Source organism: Phocoena phocoena, chromosome 9, assembly GCF_963924675.1.
Source record: "Phocoena phocoena chromosome 9, mPhoPho1.1, whole genome shotgun sequence".
Lineage (NCBI taxonomy): Eukaryota > Metazoa > Chordata > Mammalia > Artiodactyla > Phocoenidae > Phocoena > Phocoena phocoena.
In genome coordinates, this window is record NC_089227.1 from 71126312 (window position 1) to 71141684 (window position 15373).

The window sequence follows — 15373 nt, forward strand, 5'->3', positions numbered from 1 at the left end:
TCCATGAAGAAAACAAGCAGAAAATTATAAACTTTTAATAATCAGTACCTTCAACAATATTCTGTATGTCCTTGGACCAGTTTTTTAAAATCAATCTGAGTTAGTAGACCTAAGGAATCCCCATTCTGATCATAAGCACCGCTCTTCCTTGTCATCCTCTCCACATCACCACGCCCATGCCCACCTACATGGCTTCCTGATCCAGCTGTATCCCATGATTAATGATAACATTAAAGAAACTCTCGCTGTTTTGTATTGTTCACTCTGACCTTGCTCTCCATTCTCCAAACTGTGGCTTTCCTTACTCCTACTCCCAAGCAAGCTACTGGATATTCCTACAGAAAATCACAGTATCAGGCAGTATTGAGTCCCCAACTTCACCTTAGCCTTCATCACTGTTTAGCAGTCGTTTCTAAACTCCTCACTCCCCCCTCCCTACACCAGCTTCCTGCCTTAACTGTCCCCTTTCAGCTCCTACATCTCACACCAAGCCCCTAGTCCCAGTGACTTCGTCTCCTCCTTCAGAGATAAAATTTAGAGGCCACCAAGTAAGGTCTTCCTCTGCCTCTCTCATCTCCACTCCTAAAACAAACTCATATTGGCACCTCTCTTTATGCCCTTTTGTATCACAGTGAGATCTTTTCTCCAAGGCCAACTTGATACCTGCCTGCCCAGCCATTCCTACGACCTTATCATGTCAGCCTCACAGCTGCTCTCCTGTATCTTCAGTCTCCCATTTTCTGTGAGTCTTCCTGTCTTTAAAAACCAAACACCCACGAAACAAAATCTTATTTGTACCTTTGTTTTATATCAGGCACTCTTCCTAACCCACTCCTTTCCTTCATCATTAAACTTTTGGAAAGAATTGGTTACCCTTCAATCTCTGTTCCTTCTTTAACTTACTATATTATGTCTCTGTCACCACTCCCATTCTGAAATTATTCTTTTGAGTATCACTGACAACCTCTGAGAGTTGTATTCAAGTCAAAGTCCCATCCTACTGGACCCTGTCAGAACACTTGAGACCTTTGACACTAGTCCTCTGAAGTTGGTGGCTTTCCTCATCTCTGTCCATAACTTTTTATGTTCAATTGTTATATCAGTGGTGCTAAACTCTGGCTGCACATTGTCATTACCTGAGGTGCCTGAGCGCCATCCTAGCCTAATACAATCAGAAGCTGAAGGTGGTGGCGCCCAGCATCAGTATTGACTCAAAGCTCCCCAGGTGATGCTAGCACATGGCACAGGTTGAGAACCATTCCTTTAGATGATCTCAGTGACAGAACTTATCCACTTCCTGTGGGGTCTCTACCACATAAGGTCTCAGATCTCTATATATCTTGCCTTGTCTCCTGAACTTGAGGCTTATGCTATACTCAAATGTTTGCTAGAAATAACTACCTGGATGTCCTGCAGTAAGATCTTGTATAGTATTTCTAGTATTTTCAGTTAAAGCACATTCTCCTGTATTCCTTAAAAACCATTTTTTCTTGCATCCTCTTATCTTGCTGGTGACATCACAGCCTACTCCCAGTGTCCCTTATCCTTCACTCTCTCACTCTATCACTCAGGTAGCCTTCAAATCCTTGGAAATTAGCCTTTCCTCAAATTCAGTATCCTGTTCTTACTTTCAGTGCTCTTCATTCAGCCCAGACCATAAATAACTCTCTGGTGAACCTTTGGGCATCTTAGGCTACCAGCTACCAGTTTTTCCCAATTCCAGTCTAAGCCCACACCCTCATGCTTTTCTCTTGTCTCCTCAAAAGAAAATTTGCTCGGGCTTCCCTGGTGGCGCAGTGGTTGAGAATCTGCCTGCTGATGCAGGGGACACGGATTCGAGCCCTGGTCTGGGAGGATCCCACATGCCACAGTGCAACTAAGCCCGTGAGCCACAACTACTGAGCCTGCGCGTCTGGAGCTTGTGCTCCGCAACAAGAGAGGCCGCGATAGTGAGAGGCTCGCGTACTGCGATGAAGAGTGGCCCCCGCTTGCCACACTAGAGAAAGCCCTCGCACAGAAATGAAGACCCAACACAGCCCAAAATAAATAAATAAAAAATCGATGGAAGTGAAATTTAAAAAAAAAAAAAGAAAAGAAAAGAAAATTTGCTCCTGCCCTTTACCTCAGGACATGACAGAAATTCCCTTTGTCTGATGGGCAGAACTTTTCATAGTCCCAGCTTTCCAGTCTTCTCTCTCACCTCCGTCCTCATCCATACCACACTCCAGCCATAGCCACATAATCACATTTCTCAAGTACAGTTCTAAATCTTTTGGATTCTCCCTTTCTTCCTTTCCACGTCTTTCTTTTTAGAGTAATAAATTCCTCATTCTTAATACATTCTTCCAGTACAATGGAACTGTACTTTTTACCTCTTCAACAATACGTTTCTCTCTAATGTTGTCTCAATCTAGGATCCATGGGTAGAATTCAGGAGGTCTATGAATATGAATGGAGGAGAAAGTATTCTCACTTTCACTTCTAGTTAAAACTTCATATTTTCTTCTATTATGAATGTAGGTAACAAACCACAATGGTATTGGCAGTATCTGTGACATCGTCCTCAAAAAAAATTACAGATGTTTTCATCTGTTGGCAAAAATATCTAGAAATATTAGTTATGCTTATTACTACTTAAAAATTAGAGTGGTTGTTAAACCTGACATTGTATCTTATTATTTAATGTATTTACAAAGAAGCACATTTATTAATATTTCACAAATGTGGCCTTTTAAATATTTTGAAAACTGAATTTCAACATAACTGATTTCCTTTCTAACTTCTTACACTTTATTTTATGCAATTAAATTTTTTTCTGAGGAGGCCATTCTTGACTTGAATGGAGTGTCAAAGGGTTCAAGATGCAAATGGCACTTACTTAGTTGTATCCTAGTTTACAAGGCTTTTCCTCCCGCTCTCCTCTGAAACCAAGGACAGTTTTCATTCATTTTTATATCCACATGGCTAACATAATTTATAGCACACAGTAGGTACTGAAAAATGTTCACTGACTGAATAATGGAATAAAAGAATGAGAAATTACCTGTCCCACAAATATCCTGAACACAGAAGACAATATTTCTCAAAGTGTAATCATGGAAGCTCTAAATCACAATCACCAAGATGCTTGTTAAAATGCATATTCATGGGCCCTATCTCAGATCTTTTGAATCTGAGTCCCTAGAAGTGTAGAATTTTCAATTATAACAGTTCATCCAGACATTCCTTTACATGCTAACACTTGAGAACCTGTTCCAGTAGGCTATTGTGATGTACAGCAGCCTTAAAAAATAAATAAAAGCATGAGCTTTTGTAAATAATTTCAGCTCCCTGGGCTCTATTTTCTTTCTCTGCGAAGTGATTCTTTAATGGCTGCATCCTGTTCTCCTCAATATCATATGGGTTTTGTAGTCAGTGCCACAGAAGGAAGTAAGGCAGGACTTACTCCTTGTTCAGAATGAAGAATGAAGAGTCTTTGGGCATGTGCTCATACTGGTTTGGTCCTGTGGGGTACATGGTCCCTGCACCTCGTTGACTGACTCCAAACAATATACCACCTACTCAGATCCACTGGTCTTATGAAATAATGTTTGCCAGACAGCAGTTCTCTTTTCTTCACCTCCTCTGTCAGGGCTAGGCAGCTTTTAGTCTGTTTTTCAGAGGTGGGCTGGGGATAGACGAAGTAATTTGAATTTGCAAAGCCAACACATATCACCCTGGCACAACTCTGGCCACACTGTCCCTGGGACAGTCTCCATCAGATGTGATGAACGGCCTAAAGATAGCCAACCAAGCCAACAAACAGAACAGTTAGAGTGGAGGAAAGGCCAGTTAACCGTTTAATTTTATTCCTGTTTCATACTAGGTCAAGAGTATCCACATTTCTTAAAAAAAAAAAAAAAGGGGCTTCCCTGGTGGCGCAGTGGTTGAGAGTCTGCCTGCCGATGCAGGGGACGCGGGTTCGTGCCCCGGTCCGAGAGGATCCCACGTGCTGCGGAGCGGCTGGGCCCGTGAGCCATGGCGGCTGAGCCTGCGCGTCCAGAGCCTGTGCTCCGCAGTGGGAGAGACCACAGCAGTGAGAGGACCGCGCACCACAAAAAAAAAAAAAAAAAAAGAGTATCCACATTTCTTGACTGGCTGAACACTATTTTAAAATTTTTGCACCTTTAAAATGTAGATCACTATTCCATTCAGCTATCATTTTACCCCAATTTTATAAGACACTAAAGTTTTAAACATATTAAAGAAAAATTTGATCCCATTTTCAGCCAGCTTCAAGAAAAATTATAATTTAAAAATATTTTCATTCATTAGGAAAGATCAATATATAATACTTTCCTATTTTTCTATGAAAATATACCTTCATCAACTTTGTAAACATTATATTATTTCTTAGAAGTCACTTCACCTTGTCACTGAATGCAGACACCCTCATATTAACTTTTTGCTTTGCCACACCAGGTTTCTAAAGAGAAAAAATATTTTTTATTCATATGGAAGAGGCTTTGATTTGTATCATGAAGTCCAATAGGAGACGGAAAGCTATTTGAATGCAGATAGAATGTCTTGGGAATTTTTGCATCCTTTACAGTGTGTTTTATACACAGTAGAACTTTAGTAATTTTTTATTTGAAAGAAATTGAATGTTCTGAAGCAGTAATGATAGCTAATAAATATTAACTACATAGCTAAGAAACATTAGGTATATGGGTACCAGCACTATTCTAAGTACTTTATAAATCAGTGTATTTAACAACCCTAGGACGTTGTTACTTACTACCCCCTTTCTAGAGAGAGAGGCCAGAAGAGCGAAGTAACTTGCTCAAGGTCACTCTACTAGCAAGTGTTGAGTCAGGATCTGAACCCTGGCAGACTGTCTCCAGAGCTAGTATTCTTATTTCCAACACTGAACACTGAAGCCTTTATTGTTTTAACAGAAAATTGCAATGCTCCATATTTAACAGAAGAATAGTTTCCCTCTGAAGTTAATGTTGAAAGCCTATTCCAGTACACTGTCCTGGCCTTTTCACTGTTAAAAGGTTCTTTGGTGCTTATTTGAAACAGATGCAAACACTTAAAACATCGATTCACATTGTGTTGCCCTGTGATTTGCTAGATTATGTCAGGTTTCCTCCAGGAGACCCATTTCTAAATGACTGTCTGATTTCATTCGCCTTGCTACTCCTTCACAGACCTGCAGCTTCATGGATCTGTTCAAGCATGGTTGGTCGGAGGTTGATTAGTGAGTCTCTTGCCAACATTCTGTCTCCTTCTGTTGTAGAAAGCTCTAGGACAGCCAGGAGAAGAAGCTGGGTGGGTTTTTCAAAGCAGTTTCTTCAACCAGGTTTTTTTTTGGCAAGACATGATGACGGGCTAATGGCAGTGCAGAGTTTATTCTCACATACTTTTAACTCCTGGAGTTATAAGTTGGGAGTTACTTAAAAGCCTGTGCCTTTCAAAGGGTTTGCTTTTTTCCAGGGTATTGTTCTTCAGTAAACATAAGATTAAGTTGACTTTCTCTGTTCATAAATTTTGCTTTTTAACTCTATTTCTTGCTCAACTCTTTTGATTATTTAAACTGTATATATCTTATAATTTTGCATGCAAAATGACAGGGCAGAAATGTCACTGTGTGTCCTTAGTGTGGGACAGTCCTATCTCTTTTGTCCCTAAGGATAGATTAATGACAGTATCATTTTAATGTGCTGTATTTTTATCTATGGTAACAGGAATGATTTGGCATTGTCAGGCAATGATTGCTTTGGTCAAACAAAGTTTCTGATGAACAAAAATATGTCATGGCTTCAGAAGGTCCTTCAGAATCTTGTTTTATGTCAAAGTTATCTCAATGGTTATCAGTTAAAATCATATTGGGGAAATGTTTGAGACACAGTTAAAGAAGATATGTTTGGATTATACTTAGATTTACTGAAATTATGTTTCTGAGTCACGTGAGCTGAGATTCTCCCTCACAGTGAAGCTTCAGGCTACTGCCATCACAGAGCTCTAATCTGTAGAGGAAAAGTAGCCAAAATCTCCTTCTTATAATGAAATCCTTCCGATAATTTTGGCACCTGTATCCTTTAAATGATGCCTACAGCATTTTATGTCATAACATCTTTTGTGTATTTTTATCAGTGTACTTGTACCTGGTCTGGGAATGTCCTGTTTCTTAATCGTCTCTATACCCTCCCTTCAGACTCTGTGATTGGGATGGCAGATCTTCAGCACCTGACATGTTTTGTCTATGTTAGACACAAAGTACAATATTTAATTTGGGTGCTCTTGAAAGAGCTTAAGGCAATGTTGCTTATTTATGAAGTTTCCTTTTCTAAAAGTACTAAATATAGTGTCGTGGCACCTTTGGAGTTCTCGTGATGCTCACTGATTTTTGGTTTTAGGTAGATGAGTGTCGATCTGAGGATTTTTTATTAATCTGGTTCATTGCTGTGGTACGGAGTAGCATTTCATTTCTTTTTTCTTTAGGATGCTTATGACCTCCTTAAATAGCAGTCCAAAAATCGTGTGGCTTGTTTTGATTTTAACCAAAGTTACAGCTGCCTAGCTGTAAAGCAGTCAGTTTCTCTTATTATGACTAGTTCTTCAACTTGTACTGTTTTAAATTGCCTGCAATTAGCATATTTCAACCTTATTTTTAGGTTTAAATTGCAGTGTGAGAGTGTACTCTCCTCTTAGCTAATTAGTGCTATCAAGGAACAGTAGGTTACCTCATTAGTACCATGTGCATTTAATTAAAGAAGAGAAAATTGGAGTTAACCTCATAGTTAATATTTTCACAGAGTGCTTCAATGCCAACACCTTCAATTGGAGTCACACCCCTGTGTATCTAATTATGCACTGGTGCCAAATAAGGTTAGCAAGGGTACTACAAGGCTGTTGACAAAATAATTTAGATGAAAAAGTGTTTGTTGGATTCTGACAGTAAAATATAACTTGAACATTATTTCTTCATCCTCATCGGCCAGCATCAGGTGACATACTTCTTCATAGGAAATTGAAGGGAAAGAATATTTTGGAAGCCATTTTTTTTTCTGTTTAAATTAATGTTGCTCTTATCTTGAAGAAAATGGCATATAGTCATGTAAAGCATGTACAATCCGTTTCTCAAACAGATCCCCTGAACTTCAGAGATGTATTTGAAAAGAATTATTTATAAGATGTAATATTTACATGCATCAAGCCACTACAAATACTCCCTGACACCCCTACCACATCCCTTCCTGCTTTTCTTGTTTTCTGATATAATTTCCCTTGTGTATCTTATGAATGGGGATCATCCTTTTATATCATACATGAAGTCTAAGGATGTGTTGTCACATGGTCTACTCAAATGCAGTGTAATCCTTTTGCCCTTCAGACAAAATCTTTTGAAATGTCTAATGCTACTTAGGTAAAAAATGACATTCCATGTCATTTATCAATAAATAATCACTTTGCTTTTACAGATAAAAATGCAAACTATTCATTTGAGTGTATAGAGTAATTTTCAATACAAATGACACAATTCAACAGGTTTTAACAGAGATTACTGAGTTTAGCTCCATAGTCTTAAATATGTATTTAATGGCAATATTTGTGTTATAGTAATGCAGAGCCAAGGCAGTTTATTTAAAGGGATTCTTGTGATTGTTCTCACATTTCATGACAAGACAGGATTTATGTTCATTCGTGTTGGTTATAATTGACTACAAGTCAACAGTTAGCTTTTTCAAAAAGAGATAAAGTTTTAGGGACAAATAGCATCCCATACTCTAAAATCACAGTACCATTTAAAGCTATAGGAATATTTATTAGTAAACATTGGCCATAATTTTAGCTTAGAAGTGGGAAGTGAGGCTCCTAAGTCAGTATCCTGGTAGATGATCGATAATTTTTGGTTAGTGGTTATTTCGTATGTTCAAATATTCAAATTAACATCTGCCAAATTATTCCTGTTTTTTCAATTTTATTTAATACTATTATTAGCTGTGAGACAAAGATGGAGTAGTCTTGCCTAGGTCAACCTACCAAGATAATAATCCAAATAATATTTTTTAAATGATAATGTACATTATTAGCGTTAAGCCTTAAGATTGGGAAAAAAAAAAAAAAAAAGCCAACTCCTGATTCTCTTTGTTTAATCTAGGAATTGCTTCCAGAAACAAAATTATGTGTCTGTGGCCACTCTTCTGGTGATGGGCATCCTCACAACACATTTGCAGTAAGTTACACTGGGCAATTAGTAATTCAGCTACTAAGCACAAGGCCATAGACCCAACCCTTCTAAAGAGATGGTCTGTGATTTTCTATGAGCCACTACCTTCCATTGATGCAGATGATCAAGAGATGACTAATGTTAAGGCACAGATGTAATTAGTTTGTTTTCTGTTACTTCTTATATTCTTGCTTCAATTATGTTTCATCAGATATACATACAATTCACCGTTTCTGTGAGTTGATGGCGTTAAAGTTTACCTTATATATATGAGAGCATATGGCTTTTTCACCTCTGTACTTTTCTTGAACCACTACACTTTTCTTGAACAGATTTAGGAATAATTTGATGAGATGGTATTGATATGCATCAAATAAGTGCATTGAGACTATGGATAGATACAATACATATTTTAGGGAAAAGTTCCTGTTCTATGTTCTGCAAGTTACCATATAAATATACCAAGGCCTCTCTTTACATGTTCTGTCACTAGAGTGTAATTTGTCTCTTTAGACTATAATATCCAATGAAAATTGCTTCCATGACCCAGTTCACATACTGGTTAGCCTTGGAAATGAATAACAATCCTGAAGTGGCCGTTCAAGAATTTTTAAATAGAGTAACTTCATGTTTCTGTTTACCATGGATACTACCTGTATTCCTAAGGAATCTCTAAATATGTAAGTCGTATATTTTCATATATAGAATTTTTGCTTGTTTCCTTAAGAATGGATGTACTTTTTTAGTTTCCATGGTCTAGAATATTCCTAAATTGACTCACCCAAAACTTATCTTTTTTTACTACCATATACATAATATTTCCTAATTTATGATTGGTAGAACACAACATAATTAATCTCATAGACAAATAATCAATGTCTTCCTGAATGAAGAAGAAATATATAATTTCATACCTTAGTTGAAAAAACAAAAGATTTTTCTCAATAAAAATAGAGTCAAATTAACATGGGATGCTCTTTGTGGAAAATATATAAACTTTAAACATTTTTTAAATGTTAGTTGCAAAACAAAGATGGAAATGGCAGTAACGTACTATTTTATGGAAATAGTGAATGCAGGGGATTGGTAATAAATTTTGCACATGAAATTAGGTTTCATAATGATCTGAAATGATCTAGTTTGGGATTTCATTCGTTTTAATTCTAAAGTGTTTGCCCTTCTAAGTTTTCTTTACAATAATAACATTTGAAAAACTAGCAAAAATTAAAAAGCAGTGTTAAGGTTTGCTGAAATTATGTAAATTTATGTGAAAGACTAAAATCTTAATTTCTAGGTTTTCTCTGTATGTTTTGAAGAAAATAAATTTAAGTTACACTTCAAAAATAACTATATTTTAACTTAGTAAAGAAGATTCATTCAAAATTATACTTAAAAAAAGTAGTGCGTTAAAAATGGAACAGGCAGTATTCCTGATTGGTAAGACTTTTTCCTAAAACAATTTCTATGGAAAAATTGTTTTCTTTAGACTGAAGGGTAAGATGGCTTAACCAATAATAGTGTTTGTTCTTTATGTAAATCTACTTCTACCATTTAAAAAACTATTATCTACTCTACTGATGGTAAAACAAATCTACAGCAACAGATCTTTATATTTTCACTGAAATGTTTTCAGAATAAAAACAAACGATGGAGAAATTAAATGAATGGCTCACAGGTGCCCTGCAGTTCCTCAATGGCAAGCCTGAATCTATAGCCCAAGTTTGTGATCACCAATGTATTGGTCTTTCCAGAGGTATGCCACATTGTTCATGGCTGCCTTGAATGCAGTGTTGAACAGGAGTCTGAGGTTGTGCCACGTGTCTGAGACTGCAGTTAGTCTCCAAGACAGAAAGAACAACAGGATAAATTAGTGAGGTCTGCTGTGGTTGGTGGGGGGAGAGAGCATGGCAGTGCATAGATCAGGTGTTTTCCATCCCTGCAGTGCACCAAACTAAATACTTCAAATTAGTCACTGAGTGACTTTGCAAATGATGGTTCTTGACTTCACAACACAAGGGAAACATTAAATACTACGTAGGTGCTTATTTTCTTTATTGATTATATTAAACTTTCTGCAAGCTAAAATGGCTACATAATGTGATTTAAAACCAAGATGCAAACTAAAATAAATACTATTTGTTATTCCTAGTTGACAGTTTCTATGTGATGGTCATGGCTCTCTCTTAGTATTTGTTAAATTTTATAAGTACTAGTATGCTGGGGTGGTACTCGACCACCATGAGATTACTGGTGGGATGGAAGGAACAAAGGTATAGAAAGAATAGATAGGCGTATCTAAAACCAGCCCTGTCCCTTTATAATCTATATACCTCACATTTATAATAAATTGTGAACCATTGTAATAGTTTTCTAAATTCTTAAGAGACCCTACATAATGCCCTATCAATGGATTAACTTAATATCACACATATTACTTCCATGATTGGTCAACCTTCACAAATAAAAAAACAAAATTTTCAGGCATGTGTTCTAAAGTGGCAGATTAAATTAATTTTACCCCCTCTCTCCAATAAGTTTATTAACAAGCCTGAAGTAAAGTACTATAAATCTCAGGGAGGGAAAGCCACTTACAATTACCAAATGTAGGTTAAAGCCCAAATTATCTTAAAGAAATAGTAATGTTACATGAGATTAAACGGATGTCAAAAGCTCTCCATCGTATCATCTTCTTTCAGGTATTTATGGTGTCAGGTTCCTAACCAAAGATGCAATGAAAATATATTTCAAAGGAGTATTTTCTGGTGTTTTGGTCTGGAAGTAGCCATAAGATGTTGGCCATCATCTAAGTATTGTGCCTCCTTATTATCATGTTGTTGAACAGTAGAGACACTTTTACGAACTCACTAATAGATTATGTTTATTGTGCCTCTACTAATTCACTGCAGTACTGGGCAGTAGTAGTTGTACTCACATCATGTCTACCTAAAAATTGTAATCTTAAATTCTGTTTCCTGTTTTTTTGAAAAGAAATGTTTGGGCTCCAGAGGTTGTACATTTAATATTCTAAGAGTAACAATTTAATACTCTTATTATAAGTTTGAATTTTATAGGAAAAAGCATTAAGTTCTGGCTTTAAAAGACAAGAAGATGAGTGTAAGTGAGCATCATTGTAAGAGATTTCTTTTCGATACTTGCTTTTCACCCTCAATTTTTTCAAATGATGTATATTTAACTCTAATCTGGAAAAATCTTCACTTATTTTACTTTTATTTCAAACTTTAGTAATGGAATTGGTGCCTTTCTTTTTCCCCTGATATATCAAACAGCTTTACAAGTGGCTAATTCTGTCAAGATCCCAAATTTCACAACCTTTGGCTTCCCTGCCACACAGTAGCAACCCAAGTTCACTCCTCAAGAAGTAGACCTTGTTGACACCTCATCTGCCTGAATGGCCTTATTAGCACCTACCTGCAGATAATATTATTGTTAGTCTTGCCTATAGGTTTTTACACCTACGTGAATACTGTTTTACATAGGACTCTGCCTGTTAGCTCTAAGTGCTAAGGCAGTTACGAGAATGCTCAGAGTCTTTGCCTTCTGGATCTTAATTTCAAAACATTTACCACTGGGTCAAATGCATATCTTGATGAACAGAATTTGTTGGACCTATAAATTAAAAATAAGACTTGGCTGGTCTTGGTCTAGCAGTTTTATATCACATTCAAATTAAATTATATTGACCACATTGTCATCTTTTCCCCTACAGATCTTGATTCTGTTGTGACTGACTGCTGAATGTTTTATTTTGATGGGAATTGTGGATTGGAAGAAAGAAAAAAGGAAAAGGGGATAGTGACAGTTTTAAGAGTCTCTTATTTTGTGTTCCAAATTCATCTCTCTTTTTAGGCTTTACATAAATTCTGCCCAGTACCAAATACTCTGTCCCATGGGCTCTGGAATCAGCTTTCTAGTTGAATATTGGGCACATTACTTGACCTCTTTTAGCCTCATGCTCTCAATCTGTAAAATTAGGACAATAATAGTATCTGCCTCATAGGGTGGTACAGGGATTACATTTGATAACCCCCAGAAGTACTGAGCATGACGACTAACACACAGGAAGTGTGCAGTAGGTGTTTGAGACAGTATCTGTAGTATCATCAATATACTCTTGCTTGGACCAAAGAGGCAATTCTGTTTGACATAAATTTAAATATGCATTTGGTAGTAACACTAAGGGGCTTTGGGCATCACCTCATGCCATGAGCAGAATAGATGGAAATGTTCCTTCCTGAGAGGAAAGTCTTTATATTCATTAATTTAAGTTGAACACTGACTTTTTCCCTCACAAAAATCAGTTATCCAAATGTTTTCTGGTTTGTTAAGCTAAGTGAAAGAAAAAGAACACTGCCTCACCAGAGCTAAATGATGTCCTCAGGCAGTCAAGGAAAATCATGGCTAAAGAATGTTAAGAAAAGTGACTGTGCTCTCAATTGTCTGTATCCAACCAGAACACGTGAAGATAGGAAATTAGGAAATACATGTGGCAGTGCCAGATTATCTCCAATTATTTCTCCCCTTCTCTTTTATAAATGTATTGGCAGAGATTAACCAAGAATTAGAGATAAATTACTACTTATTAGTAATGTTGATCATTTTAACTAACAATCTGGAGACAACCTGGGATAAAAATTTTTGGAGAGTCCTTTCTATATAAAACCTATATTGCAAGATTTAACTCTTTGCTATTAATGCAAAGTTGTGTTAGTAAAATTTTAAATTTATGATGAAGCAGTAAAAATCAGATTTGTTAATCCATCATGTTCATTTTTTGAGTAGTTTATATTCACTATTACGATGGGATTGGTATTGTGCTAGATTGTTTGATTTAAAATAAACCTTAAGATAGTCAAACATTTCAAACACCTATATTACAGCTGATTTTGTTAATGCCATAACGCTATAATATAGTGACCATGTTTAGAGCTACTATTAAAAACCTTCCAGATTCTCCGTTGCAAGTAGAATAAAGGTTTCTGTTTTTAAAGCCTTGACTGACATTTGCATGCAACTCCTTGATTAATCTTTTTCGTTCCTAGTATAACTCAAGATATTAATAATTATCTTTACACACCTCATTCAGCTGGGATGTAGCTCCCTGAGCTCAGTTCATTCTAGACACCTCTCCTGAGTGATTGCCTCTCACCTTTTATTTTATTGCAATATTTGAGACTGCCATGAATTCTCTTGATGTTGGTTCCAAGAAGGACCAGTAGCAGAGCTTTTTCAATGGGGACTCCTCTTTGAAATTTATAATGAATAATTTACTCCCCTTGATGATTCACTGAAGCATTAGTATGGCAGAAATCAGGGGCTGATGAAAGGATTATTTATTTAGTTATCTGGTTTTGTTGTTGTTAATATCTTTTTCATCAACTAAATTGATACACACACTAGAATATGTATGTGGCAATAATGTGAATTTATGTTGCCCATTTGAAGACTGTATTTTTCCTTTCACATTTAGTTATTTGTAATGAGCTATTAGTGATAGTCTCTACAAATATGAAATATAATCTGTATTAACTTCTAACAGTTCACTCTATAGTTTTTGCATATTTCTAAACATCACTGATAAAATGTGTATTCTGTATTTATTATTTGTATTTCTGTTCCTTGTATATTTCCACATCATTTATTGTAGCATAATAATAAGTGAAAGGCACAAAAAAACAAGTCATCCTAGTGTATACATTTTCACAGCTCATGAGCACACGCACATATCTCCCGTTGCGGAGCACAGGCTCCTGACCCGCAGGCTCAGCGGCCATGGCTCACGGGCCCAGCCGCTCCGCGGTGTGTGGGATCCTCCCGGACCGGGGCACGAACCCGTGTCCCCTGCATCGGCAGGCGGACTGTCAACCACTGTGCCACCAGGGAAGCCCCGTCCATGTGTTTTTATTGCAATTCGTTTTTCTTTCTGCAATTCGTTTTTCTTTCTCTTCCTTTTGAAGTTAAATTTTTTACATTTGTAATTTTCATTAGGCAAATGAGTTATTTGTTATGCATATGATTGACAAATTATAGAATCAAATTTTTATTACTGGCACCATTCATGCAGCAATATATTCACTTAAAGATATTTCTAAATAACCAGATTTTTCATATATTTTAATACATAGGATATCATGTTAAACAGTACGTGATTCCCATTGGCATTCAAACTTAAACCTGAAACTGCACACTGTACTTTAAACCTTTATCCAGTGGGCCTCAGAAAGCTTACTATTATCAGAATTTGGTCATGCTGTAATCATACAATGCACCATACATCTTAGATGAAATTGCACTTGTTTATTTCCCATTAATTATATTCCTTATCAGAATGGTAATAAATTTGGTGCAAGTAGATTCATGCTACTGATAAAATAAAGAATAAAGTCTTATATCAAGTTAAGCTTTTCAAGATGAAACTTTTTTGTCGTATTTAACCTTGAGGAACAGCATGAAATGCTCCAGCTCTTGCGGCCATGTTCCTAAGCTCTTTTCCCTGAAGTCGTCATTACCATTCCAGCAGACCTTCTTCCTGTTCTCTCTTGAGATAGTGTGAGATATTTTGGAATATTGGCAGAAGTAATCTACCACTCAGATTCAGTGTGTTATAACATGACACTCCAGAATAACAATATAATATCTTAATTATAATTTAGGATTTGAGTTGTAAAATATTTAGTGGGGCTTAAAACAGACAGTATAGAATGAGAGAGAACTGAAGAGAAATTACTTAAGTACTCTTACGTAAGAGTATTCTTAAGAGATACTACAGTGAAAAGGAGGCATCAAGTAAATATCTCAGAGATAAATTCTCATTAAATTAAGCATAATTCATGAATTCACATGTGGTTGTGTAATTTTAGAGAGAGAAAGAATGTTGGCAAAATGATATCAAAATTTGATAAACAAGCCTAAAGGTTTAGAAATTTAATGTTATATATGCAATATTTTCTTGATACATAGGTAATCAATATAAAATTAAAAGAAATAAAATAATATGAATAACATGTGTACTGTTGTTTTATCTCTATTTCTCCCTAAATCGTTGTTGCCTGTAAGTTGCACCTCTCTTAATACTCTCTTATATTAAGGGTGAAAAATATACTTCATTTGCATATTAAGGCTGGAAAGTATACATCTTTT

General features: G+C 36.3%; 1 protein-coding gene across 11 annotated transcripts in view; it reads left to right on the forward strand.

The window, feature by feature from the left end:
* FOXP2 (forkhead box P2) overlaps nt 1–15373 on the forward strand; it is a 248483-nt gene that overhangs the window by 124942 nt on the left and 108168 nt on the right. For 3 of the 11 annotated variants that reach the window (XM_065883467.1, XM_065883468.1, XM_065883470.1), the window contains exon 3: nt 8147–8221. The exons of the other annotated variants lie outside the window; for them this stretch is intronic. In XM_065883467.1, the coding sequence (XP_065739539.1) occupies nt 8147–8221 (75 nt within the window). The remainder of the gene's footprint in view (nt 1–8146; nt 8222–15373) is intronic. 11 annotated transcript variants of the gene reach the window in all.